This window comes from Rhinolophus ferrumequinum, chromosome X, assembly GCF_004115265.2.
Source record: "Rhinolophus ferrumequinum isolate MPI-CBG mRhiFer1 chromosome X, mRhiFer1_v1.p, whole genome shotgun sequence".
In the NCBI taxonomy this organism is placed as follows: Eukaryota; Metazoa; Chordata; class Mammalia; order Chiroptera; family Rhinolophidae; genus Rhinolophus; species Rhinolophus ferrumequinum.
This window is the reverse complement of record NC_046284.1, coordinates 20,323,076-20,345,161: the sequence shown is the minus strand read 5'-3', so window position 1 is coordinate 20,345,161 and position 22,086 is coordinate 20,323,076. Positions and strand designations below refer to the sequence as shown.

Here is a 22,086-nt window from a genome sequence, read left to right as displayed (position 1 = left end):
AGCCTAGATGTGTGTTCACAAAAAGCTTCCAAATAATTCACACGCTGAAATAATTCACACGCTGATAGACCTCCCCTATGGGTCTGTTGTAGAGGCAAAGCCTACCCCTTAAGCACTATATGTCAGAGAACATACCAGAAAATTAGAAAGAGCTTCAGCAACAGGCTGAGGAAGCATGCCAGTTTCTTGTTGCCAAACCCACTGGTCAGATAAGAAGATAGAAATAAGGGTGCAGATGTTCAGCAACAGCCCCAGTAATGGGTAAATGACTTACTCTGGACCGCTTGCTTTGATAGTTAGTTACAGCCAGGAATAGACTAGGGACTTCCAAGCCCTAATCCACTGCTCCCATACCCAATTGGTCTGCATTTAGACATCAGGGAAAATAGGCTTCAATTAAATGAAATTTGGAAATTCTTTTAAACTTACAAACTTTTAAGCTAATAAAACAAGGCATATCTATGAGGTGAATACCTTGTTTCCCTGAAAATAAGACCTAGCCAGACTATTAGCTCTAATGTGCCTTTTGGAGCAAAAATTAACATAAGACCTTATATAATATAATATAATATAATATAATATAATATAATATAATGCTGAGTCTTATATTAATTTTTGTTCCAAAAGACGCATTAGAGCTGATTGTCTGACTAAGTCTTATTTTCGGGAAAACACGGTGTGTAGAATAGGTAGAAGAATCTCTAGTACAGTGGTTTAAGTTGGTAGGCTCTCAAATTAGGTTACCTGGGTTCAAATCCTGGCTCTGTCATTTACTAGTTGTTTGATCTGGACAAGTTTCTATCCTCTCTGAGCCTCAGTGGGCTCATCTATAAAATGGAAATAGTAATAGCACCTACTTCATGGTCATAAGGCTCAGATGAGAACACATACAGAATGTCATGCTTAGCATAAACGAATTACTGACACATAGGCACTGATAAATATTACCTATGGTTATTATTTGTCGTCATGATCATGATCATGATTTTACTTCATGTGATCATGATTTTACTTCTGAGAGACTTTTAAAACTTGATCTGTGTAGACAATAAACTCTTACCTTAGGATTTTACCCATTCCAGTTTACTCCTTTGTCCTAAACTTTTTAGGTCTCCCAGGCTAGAAGTTTTGTAATCAATCTTTTACTCTTTTCTCTTTTAGGCCCATGATCTGTTTGTCACCAAGTCCTATCTCGTTTGTTTAAAATGTTTCTCTGGGGTTGGCTGGTTAGCTCAGTTGGTTAGAATGTGGTGCTGGTAGCACCAAGGTTTTGGGTTTGATCCCCACATGGGTCACTGTGAGGTGTGCCCTCCTTAGATAAATAAATAAATAAACAGTAATAAATAATAAATAAATAATAAAAAAAGGAAATGAGCTTCATTTTAAAAAAATAAATGTTTCTCAATTAACCTCTTCATTCCCATCCTAATTCAGGCCCTGATTCCCTCTGGCCTGGATTGCTGTTCAAGCCCTCTAGCTTCTTTTTCCTGACTGTAGCGTCTTCTCCAGTCTGTCCTATATGTCACTGCCAGCTGACCTTCCTGAGGCACTGCTTTGATCCTGTTTCCCCTGCCTTGGAATCTGTAATGAGTCTATTGTATGCCAAAGCAAGGCCAAGGTCTCCCGCCTGACCTTCAGGACCTTCTAAAACGTCTCTTTCCAGTAGATACATGATGCCAGCTAGACACAAAATTGGAAGTTTTCTAGTAGCCACGTTAAAAAGCAAAAAGAAACAAGTGAAACATATATGTGTGTGTGTGTGTGTGTGTGTATATATATATATATATATATATATATATATATATATATATATAAAGTAATATATTTTATTTAACTGAAAACATTCAAAACATCATTTCAACATGTAATTATAAAAATAAATGAGATATTTTCATTCTTTTTTTCTTTTGTTCCAAGTCCTCAAAATCCATGTGTATTTTACACTTACATCACATCTCAAGTCAGACTGGCCATGTTTCAAGTGCTCAGTAGCTATATGTGGCTAAAGGATACTGTATTACTGCCACTGTAGAGTGTGACTTGTTACTACTGTCACCCCCCACACAAGACATACCTAAATCTTACTTCTTCCTGGTTTGTTAAAACAAAACAAGGATGGTAATACCATGGCTGTTTTATAAGGTTGTCTTAAGCAAATGTGAAGTGTGGAAGTGCTTTGAAAGCTGTAAAGCTCCGTGAGAATGTAGGGAAGTTATTATCAGGAGTAAAGGTTTTTACTGATACTATGAGAGTAGGATATCTTTGGAATAATTTGAAAGAAAAGACTATTAAGGAGGTAAATGGGCTGTCCTGAATTCACACTTCTGAAAAAATGTACTCTAAGCAATGAAGGAAGAATAGAAACATATACTTTCACCCATTAGCTCTTCATAATTATCTTTTTGAAAGAAATTTGTCATATTAATAAGGTTCTCTAAGTTAATCTAATTAATTCAAATTAATCTGTAGCCCTTTTTCCCCCTTCAGCATTCTGAGGAATGGATTTAGAAGCATTTAGTTCTTCTCTTGAAGGAGCTAGACTGCTACCAAGAAGTTCACTGCTTTGGGTAGTAAATGTAGCCCATACCCTTTGTGGTACTGACATAAGAGAAGCATTCAGATTTCTTGTATTGTCCACTTTGTTGCAAAGAATTGGAATTGACCTAAAAACACAATACTAGCAAAACAGGTGCAGAAATGATTTGTAAAGTGTTTTCAATTCATATTATAAGGGGAATTTTAAAGAGTAATTATTCTGTCAGGTTAATTAGTAAGACTACTAACAATCAGAGGACACATTATTTTAAATATTGTTGAGTTATAGTGTGCTTGCTTAAGTGGTACCCAAATCTTATTCCAGCCCTTTACCAAGACACGTAGTCCACTAATTTTTCTTTAGTCATGCCTTAAACTAACTTGTGGCTCTCAGGAGTTCAACATTTGCTGTAGATGTAACTCTGTTTACAGTGTGAGAAATAAGATTGCTAAATGAAGTAACTCTGGAAAAAAAGTCAACTTTATAAAGTGGTTTCTGGGTAAGGGACCCCACCATTTACAGGTTTGCCCAAACCAGACACCTCAACCTAATGTGTGACCCCCTTCTCCCTCAGCCATCCCTCTAATTAGCTACTAAATCCTTATGACTCCACCTCTGAAATACTTCTTTTATCTGCAACCACCTGTCCATCCCCATTGCAGGCTTTCATCACTTTTCTCATAAGCTATGAAGATTGCAACAATCTTCAAGTTTCCCTGCCTCAAGCTTCAGCCTCCCCTCCCCTCCACAATTTATTCTCTAACTCCCAGCAGAACGATCTTGCTAAAATACAGATCTGATCATGCCATTCCCCAAATTAAAAACCTCAAGTTATTCCCAGAACTGACAGACAAAATCCAAACTACCGAGCACAATGTACAAAGCACATTACAGTCAGAGGCCGACTTATCAGCCTTGCCTCCTGCCATGTACCCAGAAAAATGGTAATCAAATTACTTGCTGTTCCCCAGGAAGGCCTATTCTCTTATGAGCTCTGTTCTCTTCCTTTGGCCTGCCCCCTCCACTCCTCACTTCATTGTGGGGAGTCCCATGATCTTCATGCCCTTCGGCTTTCTCCAATGCCCTATCTTCTGTGAGAAGCCTTCCCTGACTCTCTGATCATTTGTTCTTTCAGTCTCCCTAACTGCATTCCTTATTCTTTGGTGGCAGGAATTCCTCAAGGCTAATTCCTGTCTATATCCCCAGTATGTAATATTCTGCCCAACATAACATAGTTAGTCCATAAAAATTTTTGAATAAATAAAGGAATGAATTGATGCTATCCCTCTCAACTATCTACCTTTCTCTTCTACCCCAAAGAAGAAAGCTAAGGGGGCCGGCCCGGTGGCTCAGGCAGTTGGAGCTCGGTGCTCCTAATGCCGAAGGCTGCTGGTTCGATTCCCACATGGGCCAGCGGGCTCTCAACCACAAGGTTGACAGTTCAATTCCTCCAGTCCCACCAAGGGATGGTGGGCTCCACCCCCTGCAACTAGCAACGGCAACTGGACCTGGAGCTGAACGGCACCCTCCACAACTAAGATTGAAAGGACAACTTGACTTGGAAAAAGTCCTGGAAGTACACACTGTTCCCCAATAAAATCCTGTTCCCCTTCCCCAATAAAATCTTTTATTAAAAGAAGAAGAAAGCTAAGTTTTGAATTCAGTGTGATTTGCAATCACCTGCTGTTATTTCTAGGTATTTGATGAGGACAGTTAAAATCATAATCCTTCCTTTTAGCTCAAGTTTAAATTGTCTAATCTAGTAAGATTTTGCTTGGGCCACAAGGAATTATTCTCATGCTCTACTTTCCCCATGTACTAAAAGTCTTATTTACGATCTGGCCAGAAGAACATATGGAAAGATTTTAACCTTTAGATCCTTTGATTTATAGGATACGTTAGGAATATTAAAAACAAACAAACAAAAACTAAGCACATCTTTTTTGTTTTTTAAATTTTTATTGGGAAATATTGGGGAACAGTGTGCTTTTCCAGGACCCATCAGCTCCAAGTCAAGTCATTTTTAATCTAGTCGTGGAGGGCGCAGCTCACTGGCCCATGTGGGAATCGAACCAGCGACCTTGGTGTTATGAGTGCTGCGCTCTAACCAACTGAGCCAACCGGCCGCTCCAAGCACATCTTTAATTTCATAGAATCCCAGATCATTGGACTGGAATGGATCTTAACCAGGACCACCTTCACTTTGTATGGTTATGCAGGTTGTGTACTGTTCAACCTCAGGGGGCACCATTCTCATGGATTATAATGTGAATGCATCCTCGAGGGTTGTATCGTGCACAGCCTTGCACAGCCTTAAACAGCGTCCCTTCGTTTCTAATCATCTTCATTTTCAGATAATGAAATTTAAGTCCTAAGAGCCAACAGATTTGCTCTAGGTCACGTAGATACACTTCATGGGAGGGTACAGTTGGTAATCTTCCCACTTTCTGCCTCTCAGTCATTCTGATCCAAATTGCTCCAGGAAACTGAAACTAGAAAGATGGTGTTTGCTATAGTTGTATGGATAATGGACGATATGCCTTCAGCTACACATGAAATTTAAATCATGTGGTTTTTCTCTGTATTATTTACTCTTGCTTTCCACCGCCAGCTATACTGGCCTGATCTGCATGATTTCAGCATTCAGAATGTCACTGCTGCCCTCAGGGCTACCAAGACTCAGGTGGCTGTTTGTCCCACCAAGTTGCCAAGCTGTATTGTCTGCTTTCTGTCTTGCTGGCCTACTCTGTGACCTACTGTTAGCTGCCATTTTCTTCTTTTGGCTTCTCTTCTTGGCATTTTGTGCCTCTTTGTTTTTATAGCCATCACTGACCAGTCAACATGATTCTTTCCTTCTATTCTACAGACCATTCAATCACAACATGTTGGCTGTTGACCTTGTGTCTTTGGTTCTTTGCTGCTGCTTATAGATGCCGGGGGTGCTTAGAGGATGCTACTTCTTTGCCAAAACTTTTTAGTTTCTTTTCTTTTTCTTCTTATTCTAGATTTGGGGCTTTCTGAGTGCTTGAAGATACCAGAAGTGTTGTCTCCAAATAGTTGTGGCTCTATTCCTTTAATTCCCCTTTTATTCTTGTTTCAAGTGAAAATATTGTTCGGGGGGAAGAATCTTGGTTAGGAAAGTTACTGTAAATCAGATTCCCAGTAGCTAATTGTTTCTATCAAGGACAATGCATTTAAAAAATTACTCCTTCCTCTACCCCTTACTCCATGATCGTCATCAGTGTCAAACTAAGATAAATACTGAGGTGTTTTGGTAGGTTTGATTGAGCCTGAATAGAAAACTGGACTTCTTGAACCAAAGCCCTCCAGCCATGATGCACAGATGCACTATTTGCATCTTTGCTCTTGATCATTAATGCAGGCAGATCTTTCTGAAACTGATTGCTTGCTGCAGTTTCACTTAATCAGTTGAGATATAGAATAGAATTAGATTAAGGAACTATTAATTTGTTAGAGGTTTGATACTTGCTGTTTAGTGGTTGCTTGTACTTTATATATTGTTCATTGTATAATCGGGAATTTATTTGTAAATGTTTGGTTTTCAGGCTGGTTGGAAGGAAAACCACGCAACATTTATGAGTGAACTAAAAAATCTTCAGGCTTCTGGACTTACTACTCTTGGTCAGGCTCTAAGATCCTCATTTGATTTGTTGAATCTCAATAGATTAATATCTGGAATAGACAATTATGGACAGGTAAAAAAATTTTGAGTGAGTACAGCTAATTTATTTTGGTGACTTGGGGTAAGAATTTAAAATTGGGCATGGTTAACAAGTTTTCTGCTATTTTTCATAACTTTCAAAAAGAGGCCCACATATCTTTTAAATATATATAATGTGTATATTTTAATCCCTCTTTTGGGGGGGTCTTATATGTGACTTGATCATAAAATAGTTAAAATTGCCCACCCATCAGATCATCAGATATCTGCGAATGGGATTAATAAATTGCTGAGAAATATTGGAACAAGACAATTGAAGAGAAACTTAACTCCCTCATCTCTCCCAATTCAATGAAAAAGCTCTAAGAATGAGAGGAAGGCAAAATAGCATTTGCTGCTGCTACCATTGTCCTTTCCTACTGTCATAACTGTGCTCACAATAACCAGAGTCACTCTCCAGATTGCAGAGCGTAAGTCACTAGTGTCCCCCATCTGTGCCAGGATTTTGACTCAGGAGAATGGATTCACGAGTGTGGATGATGCTGCCATTATAGTCTCTTTAATATCTTTTCTTAATGATTACTTGCAAAGCAGAGGGAGAGGAATATTTGGATGTTACAGTTTGGGAGTTCCTGAATTATAACAATTCCTCAGTTTATTCTGAATGTTACCTCTTCAGGGATTGTTATTTTGATCCCCATCCACTCAGTCCCTAATCTTTTCCTTCTCATTTATCCAGGCAAATTTTATCACACACTTGGGAGATCACTGGCAAGGCAAATGTAAAAGTTTAAATACAATACTATTACTTTACACGGCTCTAATACTTTTTAAATGTATTTTAGGGAAGAAATCCATTTTTTTTAGAACCATCTATTTTAATTACCATCACAGATGGAAACAAGTTAACAAGTACGGCTGGTGTTCAAGAAGAGGTGAGATTTCATTTTTAAATTTTTCGTTTAAATAGCAGAGAACATGCAGCTATTTCTGTGGGAGGCATACATTTCTAGTTAAAAATAAGTGTAATCAAACTTTCCATCTTGGTGATCCTTGAAAGATTGCTTCATTTTATTGAGTAAAATGAAAGAAAAGTGAACCCTATAATTCTTTCTTCATTTTTGTATGGGTTGTTCTGACGAAACTCTTCACATTTTGCCTTATCAGCTTCATCTTCCTTTGAATTCGCCTCTGCCTGGAAGTGAACTAACCAAAGAACCTTTTCGTTGGGATCAAAGGTTATTTGCCCTAGTGTTGCGTTTGCCTGGATTGGCTTCAACTGAACCAGAGCAATTAGGGAGTGTACCAACTGATGAATCTGCCATCGCACAGATGTGTGAAGTCACTGGAGGTATTGGCAGTATTTAATATTTCTAAAGGAAGAATTCAGGGCAGCAGTGGTTACTTTTTCTTAAATGCCATCTCCAGCCTTTACTTCAGAATCTTGTAATGCTGCTGCTTAAGCTCATTATTAGTGTGATGTTTGCTGCCAATGTAGTTATTATTTCAAGTTGTATTTTAGGGTTTCAAGTGCTTGTATTGTGAAATAGTATTTTATTTGATTGAATTTGTACTATTTGTTTTTCCTTCTGGTATAGGTCGCTCCTACTGTGTTAGAACACAAAGAATGTTGAATCAGTGTTTAGAATCTCTAGTTCAAAAAGTTCAGAGTGGTGTAGTTATTAACTTTGAAAAAACGGGACCAGATCCACTTCCTATTGGAGAAGGTACAGTAGATAACTTTGTTTTCACCCTATAGTGTTACATGGGAGAATGATCTGAGATTGGAAAAACATTAAACTAATCTTAATAGACACGGTCTTCATTGCCCACATGCTTTCAAGTGGTTACAGGCATCCATCCAAACAACTACCATTTATTCATTACCTATGTATACATGTCAGGTGGCCAAATTCTAGCAATTTTAATTCAATGTCAAATCTTGCTAAGAAAATTCTTCCTTTTCCCTACCCATTTCATATTCTCTGGTCCAAGTCTTAGGATGATACTGAATTATTCACCTCTCTCTTCGCGAAATACCTGGGGATTCACTGTAGAGTACCACTTAACTAGCAGTCTGGTTTTGGTCTTGTGAGTGCCAAATGTGCCAAGCTATTTTTATAAAATCTTGTGTTTGTTACCACACGTCAGCAAGAGATTGTGAATATTTATGCAGGAACTGCTAGTATTCTGTAAGATCCTATGCCAGTATTTCCCACTTTTTAACTGCAGAACTTTTTCTCTTCACATGAGATTTTTCTGAAAGTTCAACATCTTAAAATAGATGAAAGCAGAGCTACTTTTGTATAGAAGGGACTTCTCCCTCAACTGATACCTGCATCGCAAGGCTTCCTCAGAGCGCTGTTCTAAGCTATTGCATCTCCTCAGTTCTTGTCAGTTCACACACATAAACGCATGTGTACCTACACTCCATCATTAGCACAGTGCTTGTCTAATCTGATTGATACATTTTATTTGCCGCAGCCACAATCAGTGGTAGCTGCCTAGAGAAGCAAAGGGGGCAGAAAAACACAGATTTCTGACTGAAGCAGTGGATCCTGTGGTTACTCACTTACCTTTTTGCTGTTTAGTTCCTGGAACCCTTTGAGAAACTGTTGGAAAAGTAGAGGCCCCACTCCCTAGAAAAATGGACACGGGGTACATACACACAATGTTGTGTTTAATTTTAGGGATTTCTTGGACTCCAGCTTAAGAACACCTGCCAGAGAAGACTGAAGCCTCAAAGCCTATTTTAAATTAAGTAAATTGTAAAGGAAGGACATATTCTATTGCTAACTAACGATTGACTTCTCAATACATAATTTTGTGTTCATTACCTTAACATGAACTGGGAACTTTCATACTGAAAACCTGTTGGATTTGGTATCATGTAAATAGCTCAGATTTTCTTTCTAGCTGCCTTTCCCCTTTGGCCAGAGTTGTTAACCTTCCAGATTCTGATGAAAGGTAGGAACACCCTTCTCAAAAGAATGCACATCCCCAGAATTGTGAGCTCAACTTCATTGGGGGGGGTCTCTTGTTCCCCTGAAGCCATTACATATATTTCCTAGAGCTCCATAGTCCCCAATAAATCTCCCGGTCTGAAGTAGTTACTTGCTGAAACGAATGCTTAATAAGTAAATCAAATGACCTGTAATTTAGAAAAAATAACACTCAAATCATTAAAACAAATATTTTACTAATCTAATTTAGACTAATGAATGATTACATTGAACTCTGCCTTGCCCTATTTTGGGGGACAAATGAAATATGCTAACTTAAATAATTAAAATGCACGTGGGATACATGATGCAGCATTATACAATGCGCAGTTTCCCTGCAATTTTAATGGTGATGGGGAAACTATAATGAATCAGTCCACAATAAACTTGATGCATTTGCTTTGTGTTCCATCCCCTAACTATATACATAGGTTGTATTGTCAGCATTGCTTCTACCTTTCAGTAAATTTGGATAGTTTTTATTTTGCCTTTGTGGTCATTAAGTCAACTGTTTAGCAAAGAATTCTTTTGTCATCTAATTGGGAATTAAAAGAAAATCTAAATGGAATTCATGACCTATTTTGTCAGATTCCAAAACTGTAAAACAATACGAGGGAATGAACAATTTCATTTGCCTAATTTGGAAAAATAACTAGTGGTTTGGTGTGTTTACGTGTCTAAATCTCAGAAAATTTAAAACTAATTTTACAATAGTTTCCCGTAGTCTGCATATTTTGTTCATAATTAAGGATGGAGGGGGTGGGATGTTGGATTAGAAGGGGTGGATTAGATGAAAAGAGTTGCTAGGGAGAGCATTCAAAAATCCTACTAGAGTCACTTTTTTGCATGAATCACTGTTTTGGTTTTGTTTTGTACTTTGCTTTCAGCTGAAAAATGTGTACAAGAAGATCAGCAGCTGTGAAAAGAAATTCATGCTTTTGTCTGTCTTTTGTTTAACTTTTAGATGTTCTTATGGATTCATCTAGGCCAAGCAATTCATTTGTTGCTCAACCATGGCATAGTTGTCATAAGCTCATTTATGTACGACCTAACTCTAAAACTGGTGTTCCTGTTGGACATTGGCCAATTCCAGAATCTTTTTGGCCAGATCAGAATTTACCTTCACTAGTAAGTAACATAAAACAAAAGGTAAACATCATTCTGGATTTACTGATTACAGTAAACCTTTTTTAAAAGCTTTGAGGCTTTAAGCCATGTCTTCTATCTCTTGCCAGAAGTCTAGCTTGTACCATGTTTCCCCCAAAATAAGACCTAGCCGGACAATCAGTTCTAATGCGTCTTTTGGAGCAAAAATTAATATAAGACCCGGTCTTATTTTACTATAATACAAGACCCAGTCTTATATAATTTTTGCTCCAAAAGACGCATTAGAGCTGATTGTCTGGCTAGGTCTTATTTTCAGGGAAACACGGTACCTAAAAACAAGAGAAGACTTCCTTTCTATTCTGGCATTCTTTCTTTCTGTTGCCTTTACCACTTGAACTGCCCTCTTTGGATGTTAAAGCATTGTTATTTTGGATGCTGTTGCAATCTGTGACTTGGTTTTATTTCAGAGTGGCTGACTTGATTTACATGGTATACACAATAGCTAAGAAGTGCAGCATTGATTTTCATGTACAGGATGTGATCAAACAATATGGTGAATGTTTAAATTTAAAAAAATTTGTTACAGTAAAAGACACATTGCCATTAATCCCCCTCAAAATACTTCTTCTCACTTTGAACACACTCATCCCATCATTCTTGTCCCTTTTTGAAGATGTTCTAAAAGTCCTCTTTCGTGAGTGTCTTTAGTTGCACCGTCGTGGTTGCCTTGATGTCCTGAATCATTTTGACTTTGGGGCAGAGCCAGAAGTTGCACGGTGCCAGATCCAGTGAATAAGGTGGATGAAGATACACCGTGATGTTTTTATTTGACAGAACTGCCATATATCAGAAGCAATGAGTGCCACGGAGCGTTGCCATGATAGAGGATGACTTGCGGCACACTTTAAAACACACCTTCTCTCGACCACAGCTCACACCCAACTGACTGCACTGAACAAGCTGAAACTTGTCACACACTGTTACTGAGGTTCGATGCGCTGCTTCCCGTATTGGAGATCCCCGCCGTTCCGTTGGATGGCACTCCGCAGCAGCATTCACCACATTTTGTGATCACACCTTGTACATCCTCAAGAAATTCGAACTTGGTCTGCACTTTTTATAGGTTTTGAAACATTCAAAACACGTCATTTTACTTCCTCCTAGGAAGTCATTAAACAACCAGTGGGACTTTGGAGACCTGCTTTTTATCTTTTTGTAATCAATGGACTTGTGTCTCTTGTCAATGCACCTTTAAATGATGGGTAATTAAGCAATATTTAAAAAGTGATCTCTACGCAAGGATTTGTCTTTTGTTCACTGCATTTGGTAGAAGAGGGTTTGATATTGTAGTTGTTCCTACTACCAGAGGAATTGGGTTTTTTAGGGGGAGGGCTGGTGTCTAGTAATTAGGGAAATTATATGAAACCCACTCTCCCTTTCATATTCCTAGCTCCCCCCAAGAGAGGGGAAGGGGCACGAAAAGATCACTACTTCTCCACTTTAGCATCTTCCTGGTACAGCTAATCTGTAGTCTGTCTAAGTTTTAGAAATTTCTGACATGAACTGCATTTTTTCCTGGATTACTATTTTTAGGCTCCTGCATTTTTTCCAGGAATGGCCATGAAAGGCCTGAAGGTACAACTAAAGAACCATTTTCAGCCCCTGCTGTGGGTGAGGGTAAATCTTTCCCTCCTTCCCTCAGGGCTCCCAAGTGGTACACTTGTCAAATCTCAGTGCCCAGTTACTCTCAGCCCCTTCAAACCCCAGAATGAATGTTTTAGTTACGAAATTACTTCATTATTGCCCATGACAGGGCTCCACTCATGTCTTTCTTATAGATTTAAATCTAATAAGCCAGAAATATTTCTCAAGTTTAATTAAAATTAAAATCAGGAAAAACTGGAGTAAAGAAATTCCAAGTAACTCACACATAGCTCATATGACCATGCCTTTAGCTGTAAAAGCACACTTGAGGGCTATTTTTCTCAGCTCCCAAAATATCTCATAGGTTTGTAAGTCATAAAGGTAAGTCAAAAGGTTTTTCCCCTTTTATAAAGGAAACAGAAGTATTTTGTCATATTCATATTAGCCTTACAGATCTCTCAGCAAGAATAGGCAGAGCCATGCCCCACCCTTGTCCCTGGGACTTGTCCTAACTCCTTATCTCTCCGTATTGCCCTTGCTGCCACCATTTCTCTCTCTGATGTTCTCCATTCCAACAAACTACACCTGTTAATAAAGTGGCTGCTGTATCAATCTGCTCTGGCACCCCAGGCACACAGGCTTTTGCAGCCCAGCCAGATGCATCCCCAGCTCTAGCCTTTCAAGGCAAACATGTGGGTGTGACAAATGCTGTGAAAATTAAACTGGAAAAAAATCTGCTGGGCTCTGGAGTTGTGACTGGTTCATTTTCGGTCTCTATCTTGCCCTTCCCATACCTTCACAATTTTTCATTTTGCTTGTTAGTGGCTCTAGCTCTGTCATTATCTCATTAGAAAGTTTCATGGATTTCTTCTTCCCTCACAGTGTCTGTCACCTCATGGTACAAAGGAATGAAGGGCAGATGACGCTTGGAGGTGACAAAGTGGATCTAAAATCCTGGGTTCATCCTGCAGAGCTTAATTAATGACTTCTGAAGCATATTCAAAGCAGTTTTATTTTTTACTTCACTGAAATTGTGGTTATGAGTGTTATAATTTACTTTTCCTCTTCCCATTGCCAAAGGATGGTTGAGATGAAGAATCTAAGTGCCCTCCCCCGATCAAGCCATTGGTGATACCTAGAGATCAGGAGCCCTGTTTCTTAAAACACTAGTCTGTATCTCAGTGATGGTTTTAAAGATGTAAAAGTGATTGCAGACTTGTTAGAAATGTAAGCTCACTTGGTAATGGACCATATTTCCCCCTCTTGCTTTTCAGCCTCCACGAACATCTCATCCTGTTGTGAAGTTCTCCTGTGTAGATTGTGAACCGATGGTAATAGACAAACTTCCCTTTGACAAATACGAACTTGAACCTTCACCCTTAACTCAGTACATCCTGGAACGAAAGTCTCCCCATACCTGCTGGCAGGTACTTATTTTTACCTGTTAGACAAATGTCTATAACCACTCTGGGATCTGGAAATTGTTTTAGGAAGATTCAGAGGTTAATCTGAGGATAATTAGGCTGAGCCTGGTAATAATGTTTCTCAAAAAATGCTATCAAAAAACAACAGGGAAAAGCAAATAATTTCACACTGATAGGAATCATTAAGCTACTGTACATTGCCATTTAAGGCAGTCAAATCTGATGAAACCTGTGTATTTGAGGACTTGGAGGATTCCCCTGAAGCTTGTCCAGGGAGCCCAGGTTAAGAATCCCTAACCTAAGGGATGTAATTCTATTCAGCTACGGCTTCTGCAGCTGAAGTAAGCTTCTCAGCCCTTAGTATGAACTTGACAGATTGGAAGTACAAGATATTTTTGACAAAAAGCCATAAGCCCTGAAACTATTTTCTGTATTCAAGTAATGTAGCCAGACTCTACTTGTAGTACCAAACACTGTTGTGTGTAGTGTGGCATTTACTTGGACAAAGCAAATGCACATCTACCGGCTCTCCTGAGTATGAACCTTCAGCTGGAAGGGCTTGCTAACTTGTTATAGACTCACCTTTGGATTTTAATTTGTAAAAATCCAGATATGGCAGTCACAGCCTTTTTATTTGGCTGTAATGAGGAAGTCCTACATTGTTATGATGTTTGTTCTATTTCTAAACTACAGTACCACATAGCAGTCAGTAATAGTTAGCTTCTATTTACACAAGGAACACTTTCAGACCACCATCCTAAAATGTGAGAGAATTGCTACTAGCTGTCTTTAAGCTACTTGAATTCTCCAAAGATGCTAAAATTGGTAGAGAAAAGAGAAACAGGCTTAAAGCAAGGATGTAAACGTGCAAGAAACAGAACAATCTCATGAATGTAATGTTGAACAAAAGAAGCCAAACATAAAAAAATCACATATCATATGATTTTATTTTATATACGTTTAAAAAGAGGTAAAGCTTACTCTGTCAGGATAGTGGTTTCTCTCAGGGATGCGGAGTGGTGACCAGAAAAGGACATAAGGGGGTTTTTGGTCATGTTCTATTTCTTGATCTGTGTGCTGATTACAAGTGTGCATTCACTTTGTGATTTTTTTTTAACAGTACAGAGGTCTTTTATTTTTTTTTTACACTTATGCTATGAATTCATAGGGAATGGGTTCCAGCAGCTCAGGCTCGTTTCCCCTGGTTCTCACAAAGTGTGCTTCTCTGAGTGGGGCAGGCTGGTGTTTCAGTTGAAGCCAGGTACCTTTCTCTTTGGCTTCCTTCCTTTTTTGATCATTTTCCTTCACTCGTTTCAGGAAGCTGTCATGGCTCTTAGAGTGTTTAATATGCTCAATACGTACATTAATTCTCTTGGCAAAGATCTTGCCCTTAACTTGTTTACCACAATGCCAACTGCATGCTGAATAACATTGTAGACCCTTCCAGTTTTGCCACAGAAACATTTGTAGGGCATTCCTTTTTGAACAGTGCCCATCCCCGTGATGACTACAATATCACCTTTCTTGTAGATTCACATGTATGGGGCCAAAGGAACAGCACCATGTTTTCTAAAAGGCCTAGAGAACATACAGCAGGCGCCTCTCCTCTTTCCCTTTGTGTTGGTCATTTTGGTGAATTACTGGAAGATGGCGGTCCCCCGCTTTGTGATCTTTTATTGAGCTATATACTTATAATTCATGCACTTTTTAAATGTATTTTTACATTTCAATAAAATACACCAAAAATGTACTAGAAATGCAGAGATGTGGTTAATAGAATGCTAACTTAAAGTCGATAGGAGGTTTGAATTTATTGGTTGAAAAAATTTTGCAACAAAAACAAATAAAATTACAAATTATACTTTTCCCCTAAAATAAACTCTCTTTTCTATATAGTACATTCCTTGTGAATCTTCTCCACTTAAGAAATCCTGCCCTTGCTTCCTGCACCACCCCTCAAATATGCCATATGCCTTTCTCCTGTACCTTAGGTTACTTTGGTTTAGAGTAGTTTTAATACAATGAGTTAGTGGGAGTGAAAAGAATAAGATGAACCAGGAACGAGGAAATTTGGCAAAATCATAATGGAGACTGGCTTCTAACCCTAGTTCTGCCATCAACTATGTGCTCTTGGACCAGACACCTACTTTTTCTAGACTAGTCGGTCTCTAATGATCGCTTTGAACCCCTAAATTCTATGAATCTGCAGGTGATAAGGAAATTGGAAAAACTCAAGGGACTTATGGGAAAGAAGGAAGGAAAGTAGGAAGGGAGGGAGGGAAGAGAGGGAAAGGGAGTGAGAGAGGAACAAAATCAGTTCTTTTCCTTTCATCGGAATCATAAGTCTGATCCTTGATGGCTGTCTGTTACTTTGTTTTATCCTTTATGATGAATTTTCCCCCTCTTCTCTCATACACACTGAGAAGATGGGGGAAATCCAATATGTTTCATTAGTTATCTGTTTCTACTAAGATTCAAATTAAGACATGAAATGTAGTAGATAGTTCATGTTTTAGTATATCTCATTCGTTTGTGGAGTCAAAAATTACATAGCAAAAATGTATTCTTAGCTATAACTAAATATAGCAAGAATTTAGTGAACTTGTAAGCGATACTTCTGGTACTGAGAATTAGCAAAGTAAATGGATTCTGTTCACCATCAGGGTTTGTCTTTTGTCTTAAATGATCCTGTTGAAGAACTCATGAGACACAGAGAAAACATCGTACGTAGCTAGAGGACTCCATACAGCACATCAAGTATATGGGACCTGACAATATAGTATACATTAAGTCAGGAATATCAGTGAGGAATAAGGTGACAGTCAAATGGAATAAAGATGAAATGTTTTAGTTGTTATTGAATGTTTTCTCTATCAGTGTAATTTACAAGATAAATGTCTTCCAGAGTCATCCAAAGCGTCTCCTTGCTGCCTTAAAATAATTAGCACCAGTGCCTGGCTTATAATAGGCTATTCAGTAAACACTTATTGGATGAAAAATGAGTAGGTGGCTAGGGGAATGGGCCATCAAAGGGAAACAGAGAGCAAGATTTAATAGTAGTACACATGAAGAGTATTAGCATAATCCTTTAAATGGGCTTTGTTTTTGTAATGGTGTGCTTCAAGCATGGAGCCATGTTCCATTTTCCTAAAAGTCTTTACTCCCGTCACTTGTTCTTTTAAGAAGTCAATTCGTTTTAACAACTGGTATTGCTTAGTGGTATTTCAGCCTTATTTTCCATTGTGCTAATCAAATAAATATTTGGGTATCATTGATGTAGCCTGCCATCTCTGAATGGTTACTGCACAGTACAGTTTCATTTCTTAATATAATTTATAAAAGAATTGCAATCTGAACATTCTTATATACTATGATATATTTGACATAACCATAGGTTAAAAGCACTATTCCCATTTTTAAATTACAATTATATTATGCCATAGATATGGCTATGGAATGTTGCCTGTGAGTTTGGTTTTACATAAAATCCTTATTGTCGTAACTGTATATCACTTAATGTTCTTCTCAGGTGTTTGTTACTAGCAGTGCAAAATACAATGAACTTGGATATCCATTTGGTTATTTAAAAGCCAGTATGACTTTAACTTGTGTAAACCTCTTTGTGATGCCATACAACTACCCAGTTTTACTCCCTCTTTTAGGTAAGTCAAGTATGTGCTATTTAATCATCTTTAAAATACAACAAAAACAAAAAATATGCATGATGGACCAAGCACTTTAACTGTAGTCAGAGTAATTGATACCGAGGTAGATAAAAGTCTAAAAGCTAATTTGGAAGGATAGAATTTGCATACTGTTTTCTGTGTTGTTTTCTTTTTGTTTTTACATAAAATAGAAGAGATACTTAACCTCTGGTATGTGATCCTTATACAGTTCTTCAGGCTGCAAGCTCCAATACTGTCACCCCGCCCCCCACCCTCAGTTTTAAGTGCATTTGACTTTTTTCTACACTAGTTTGGGCCAAAAAGTACCATTGATTGGGATTAATGCTTCAAATATCTGATGGATTTTTTCAGAAAATAGGGCTTCTGTGGAGGTATTGGCTCACAGCCATTCCTTACAAAAGAGTATTCAATGCTCTTGAGGCATCTGTTTTAGGCAGGGTAGCAAGTTAAGGTAATAGGTACAAGAGTAAACTCTGCAATAGCTGTAGTTGTAGAAGTTGTGGTTTCCATGTCCAAATTCTAAAACAAACAACTCCAGAGGCTATTATTCAGATATCACCGAAAATGTGTGTAGAGATGTTTTTCTCATTTAAAGAGCCTTATCTGTTTAAAGTAATATAATATCACGTGGTATCCTTCTAGTTGTAAAGTTGTGAATATTTTCATTTGGTGGGGTTTCTTAATTTTTTGCAAAAAGGACCAAACCTTTACTGAGTTTGTTTTTTAATTTTAATTTTTTTCAATTACAGTTGACATTCAATATTATATTAGTTTCAGGTACATAGTGATTAGACATTTATGTAACTCATGAAGTGATCCCCCTGATAAATCTGGAACTCAACTGACACTATGCATAGTTATTACAATATTATTGACTCTATTCCTTATGCTATACCCTATATCCCCATGACTATTTTGTAACTGCAAATTTGTGTTTCTTAATCTCTTCACTTTTCACCCATTCCTCTCCACCTCCCTTCTGGTAACTATCCCTCTGCTCTCTGTTTCTATGAGTCTGTTTTTGTTTTGTTTTGTCAGTTTGTTTGGGTTTTTTTTAGATTCCACATATAAGTGAGATAATATGTTATTTGTCTTTCTCGGTCTGACTTATTTCATTTAGCATAATACCCTCTAGGTCCAGCCATGTTGTCATAAATGGTAAGATTTCATTCTTTTTTATGTCCAAGTAATATTCCATTGTATACAGAGGGTGCCAAAAATGTATACACATTTTAAGAAAGGAAAACTGTATTAAAATTGTAATACTCAACATATACCAATAACAAAAGATGACTACAAGTCACGTTTGACTTCTGCAATGACAAGAGGTGCTCAGTGGTTACCATCAGCGTCCAGACACTTCTGGTATGGCAAACTACTACTTGAGCAACGCTGACCAAAGTGTCCACTTGTATACATTGTTTGGCACCCCCGGTATATGTACAACTTCTTCTTCATCCAGTTGTCTATCAGTGAACGCTTAGGTTGCTTCCATATCTTGGCTATTGTAAACAATGCTACAATGAGCATAGGAGTGCATATATCTTTTTGAATTAGTGTCTTGGATTTTTTCAGGTAATCCAGCAGTCAAATTGCTGGGTCATATGGTAGTTTTATTTTTAAGTTTTTGAAGAACCTCCAAACAGTTCTTCATGTGGCTGTACCAATTTTGCAGTCCAACCAACAGTGAACGAGGGTTCCCTTTTCTCCACATCCTTGCCAACACTTGTTTGTTGATTATTGATGATGGCCATTCTGACAGGAGTGAGGTGGTATCTCGTTGTGGTTTTAATTTGCATTTCTCTGATGATTAGTGATATTGAGCATCTTTTCATATATCTGTTGGCCATCTGTATGTCCTCTTTGGAGAATTGTCTATTCAGTTCTTATGCCTATTTTTTAATTGGGTTGTTTTGTTATTTCGGTGTTAAGTTGTATGAGTTCTTTATAAATTTTGTATATTGACCCTTATTGGATGTATCATTGGCGAATATCTTCTCCCATTTGGTAGGTTGTCTTTTCATTTTGTTGATGGTTTCCTTTGCTGTGCAAAAACAAAAACATTTTAGTTTGATGCAGTCCCATTCGTTTATTTTTTCTTTTGTTTCCCTTGCCTGAGGTGATATATATCCAGAAAAATATTACCAAGAGCAATATCGGAGAGTTTATTGCCTCTGTTTTCTTCTAGGAGTTTGATGGTTTCAGGTCTTATAACTAGAGAACCCCAAAGATTCCACCAAAGAACTATTAGACTGATAAATGAATTCATAAAGTAGCAGGATACAAAATTAGTATTCAGAAATCTGTTGCATTTTTATACACCAATAACGAACAATTAGAGAGAGAGTTTTTTTTTTTTAAATCCCATTTACAATTGCATAAAAAAAGATGAAATACCTAGAAATAAATTTAACCAGAGAGGTAAAAGACCTGTACTCAGAACATTATAAGGCATTGAAGAAAGAAATTGAAAAAGATACAAATAAATGGAAGCATGTACTGTGCTCATGGATAGGAAGAATAAACATCGTTAAAATGTCCATACTACTCAAAGTAATCTATAGATTCAGTGCAATCCCTGTCAAAATACCAATGTCATTTTTCACAGAACTAGAACAAGTAATCCTAAAATTTATATGGAACCACAAAAGACCCCAAATAGCCACAGCAATCTTGAGAAAGAACAAAGTTGGGTGTGTCACAATACCTGATATTAAACTATAGTACAAGGCTATAGTAATCCAAACAGTGTGGCACTGGCATAAAAACAGACACATAGATCAATGGAACAGAATAGAAAGCCCAGAAATAAACCCTCATCTATATGGCCAATTAATCTATGACAATGGAGGCAAGAATATACAATGAAGTAAAGACAGTCTCTTTAGTAAATAGTGCTGGGAAACCTGGACAGATACATGAAAAAAATGAAACTGGACCACCTTCTTACACCATATACAAGAATAAACTCAAAATGGATTAAAAGTTTAAATGTAAGACCTGAAACCATAAAACACCAAGAAGAAAACATAGGCAGTAAACTCTCTGACAATGCTCTTAGTAATATTTTTTCCGGATATAGCTCCTCAGGCAAAGGAACAAAAGAAAAAATAAACAAATAGACTACATCACACTGAATTTTAATATAGTTATTAAAAGCACAAGACTTTTAGTGCTATAAATACTATATGTATAAATGTACCGAAAAAACAATTCTTTTAAAATGTTTCAAGTTAAGGTTAAGGATGGGTCATCAGAAATATATTAACATGATTTTTCTGTATAGCCTATCTACTTTATTTCTTAGTCTAATCTAAAAATATCCACTAAAAGGTGATTGTCACTGATGTAAAATATAAGCTATGTTTGGGATTGATAGATAAGACTACCAACAAAAAATACTTGTATTTTGTGGATTTATTTATCCCTTTTTCTTAAATATACCTTCATGACCTCAGTTTTCACAACTATAGGGAGTAGTAGCATTTTTTCCATTTTAAGTACACTTTTTATTTTGAGAGAATTCTAGATTCATATGCAGTTGTAAGAAATAAAAATAGAGAGATGATACCAAAAGCACAGACAACAGAAGCAAAAATCAACATGTGGAACTACATCAAACTTAAAACCTTTTGTACATCAAAGGACACAGTCAACAGAGTGAAAAGGAAACCAATGGAATGGGGAAAATTTGAGAATCATAAAGCTGCTCATTTTGAGGGCATCTATTTTCTGTTCTTCAGATTGGGTGATTTCCATTGTTCTATTTTCCAATTCGCTATTTCCTCTGTCCCCTCCATTCTGCTTTTGAACCCACCCATTGAGCTTTCTATTTTGGTTATTTTATTGATCAGTTCTAAGATTTCCATTTGGTTCTTCTTTATATCTTCTACTTCTCACTCTCTGCTGAGGCTTTCTATTTTTTCACCTGTTTCAAGCCTTTGTATAATTGCTTGTTAAAACATTTTTTGTTATGATGGGTCTTTTAAATCTTTATTGAGTATTTTAAATATCTCTGTTATTTCAGTGTTGGTGTCTTTTTTTTTTAAATAAATTTTATTGGGGAATATTGGAGGACAGTGTTTTTCTTCAGGGGGTTGTCCTTTAATCTAGCTGTGGAGGGCGCAGCTCACTGGCCCATATGGAAATCGAACCGGCAACCCTATTGTTGAGAGCTCGTGCTTGAACCAACTGAGCCATCCGGCCGCTCCAGTATTGGTGTCTCTTGATTATCATTTTGAATTTGTTTTGAGATCTTCTTGGTATGATGAGTGATTTTCAATTGAGACCTGTACATTTTCAATATTATGAGTCTCTGGATCTTAATTTAAACCTATTTTAGCTTGCTTTCTCTCACACTCCTCTGGCAGAGATTTTGAGGTACTGTCTCAATAGTGACAGGACGGGGTTGAAGTCCAGGTTCCCCAGTTGGCTTCTGTTGATACCCAAAAAGAAAGAGCTCCTTGTTATTGCTGTGTAGGGGTAGGAGTTCTGGATCCTCACTAGGAGGATACCTCCCTGCCTGGGAGAAGTAAGAGTTCTTTGTTACTCCTCCCCGCATGGTTTCCATTGACATCAAAGGGGTGGTCTCATTACCACACGGCAGTGGGAAAGTTGTCTAGAACTATTATGGGCTGAATTCCAGTATCTCATCTTTGCTCTAAACTCAGCCTGCCTTCCAAATTATTACTATATGAAAATGTCCGTAACTGGAGTAGCTGGTCTCTCTTTAGAAATTAAGATGTATAGCACTTTACAATAGCGAGACGCACCCTCTAAACCTGGTCTTTGCTGGTCTTGCAGGTCATAGAAGTCAGATGTGGACATAATGGTTAAGAGGAAGTATTCAGTTCTTCCTTTGCCTAAAACCTTTTGTGCCTAAGTTTCCACATTCCCAGACTCCCTAGTACTATTCAGGTCAAGTCCTGACATTGTCTTCCTGGTCACCTCTTAGTCTGTATCAGTCTATTACACAAATGCCAAGTTCCCTTTCTCTCTTGAAACG

The 22,086-nt window shown here is 37.6% G+C and overlaps 1 protein-coding gene and 1 pseudogene across 7 annotated transcripts in view; one reads left to right on the top strand and one right to left on the bottom strand.

Moving 5' to 3' along the window:
• LOC117027159 (integrator complex subunit 6-like) overlaps positions 1–22,086 on the top strand; it is a 57,321-nt gene that overhangs the window by 18,444 nt on the left and 16,791 nt on the right. For all 7 annotated transcript variants that reach the window (XR_004423874.1, XM_033114567.1, XM_033114584.1 and 4 more), the window contains 7 exons: positions 6,103–6,252; positions 7,064–7,153; positions 7,386–7,569; positions 7,817–7,945; positions 10,185–10,348; positions 13,246–13,398; positions 16,925–17,057. Coding sequence is in view for 6 of the 7 variants with exons in the window: in XM_033114567.1 (XP_032970458.1) it covers positions 6,103–6,252; positions 7,064–7,153; positions 7,386–7,569; positions 7,817–7,945; positions 10,185–10,348; positions 13,246–13,398; positions 16,925–17,057 (1,003 nt within the window). In the remaining variant the exon portion in view is untranslated. The remainder of the gene's footprint in view (positions 1–6,102; positions 6,253–7,063; positions 7,154–7,385; positions 7,570–7,816; positions 7,946–10,184; positions 10,349–13,245; positions 13,399–16,924; positions 17,058–22,086) is intronic.
• LOC117027179 (60S ribosomal protein L21-like) lies at positions 14,545–15,026 on the bottom strand (annotated as a pseudogene).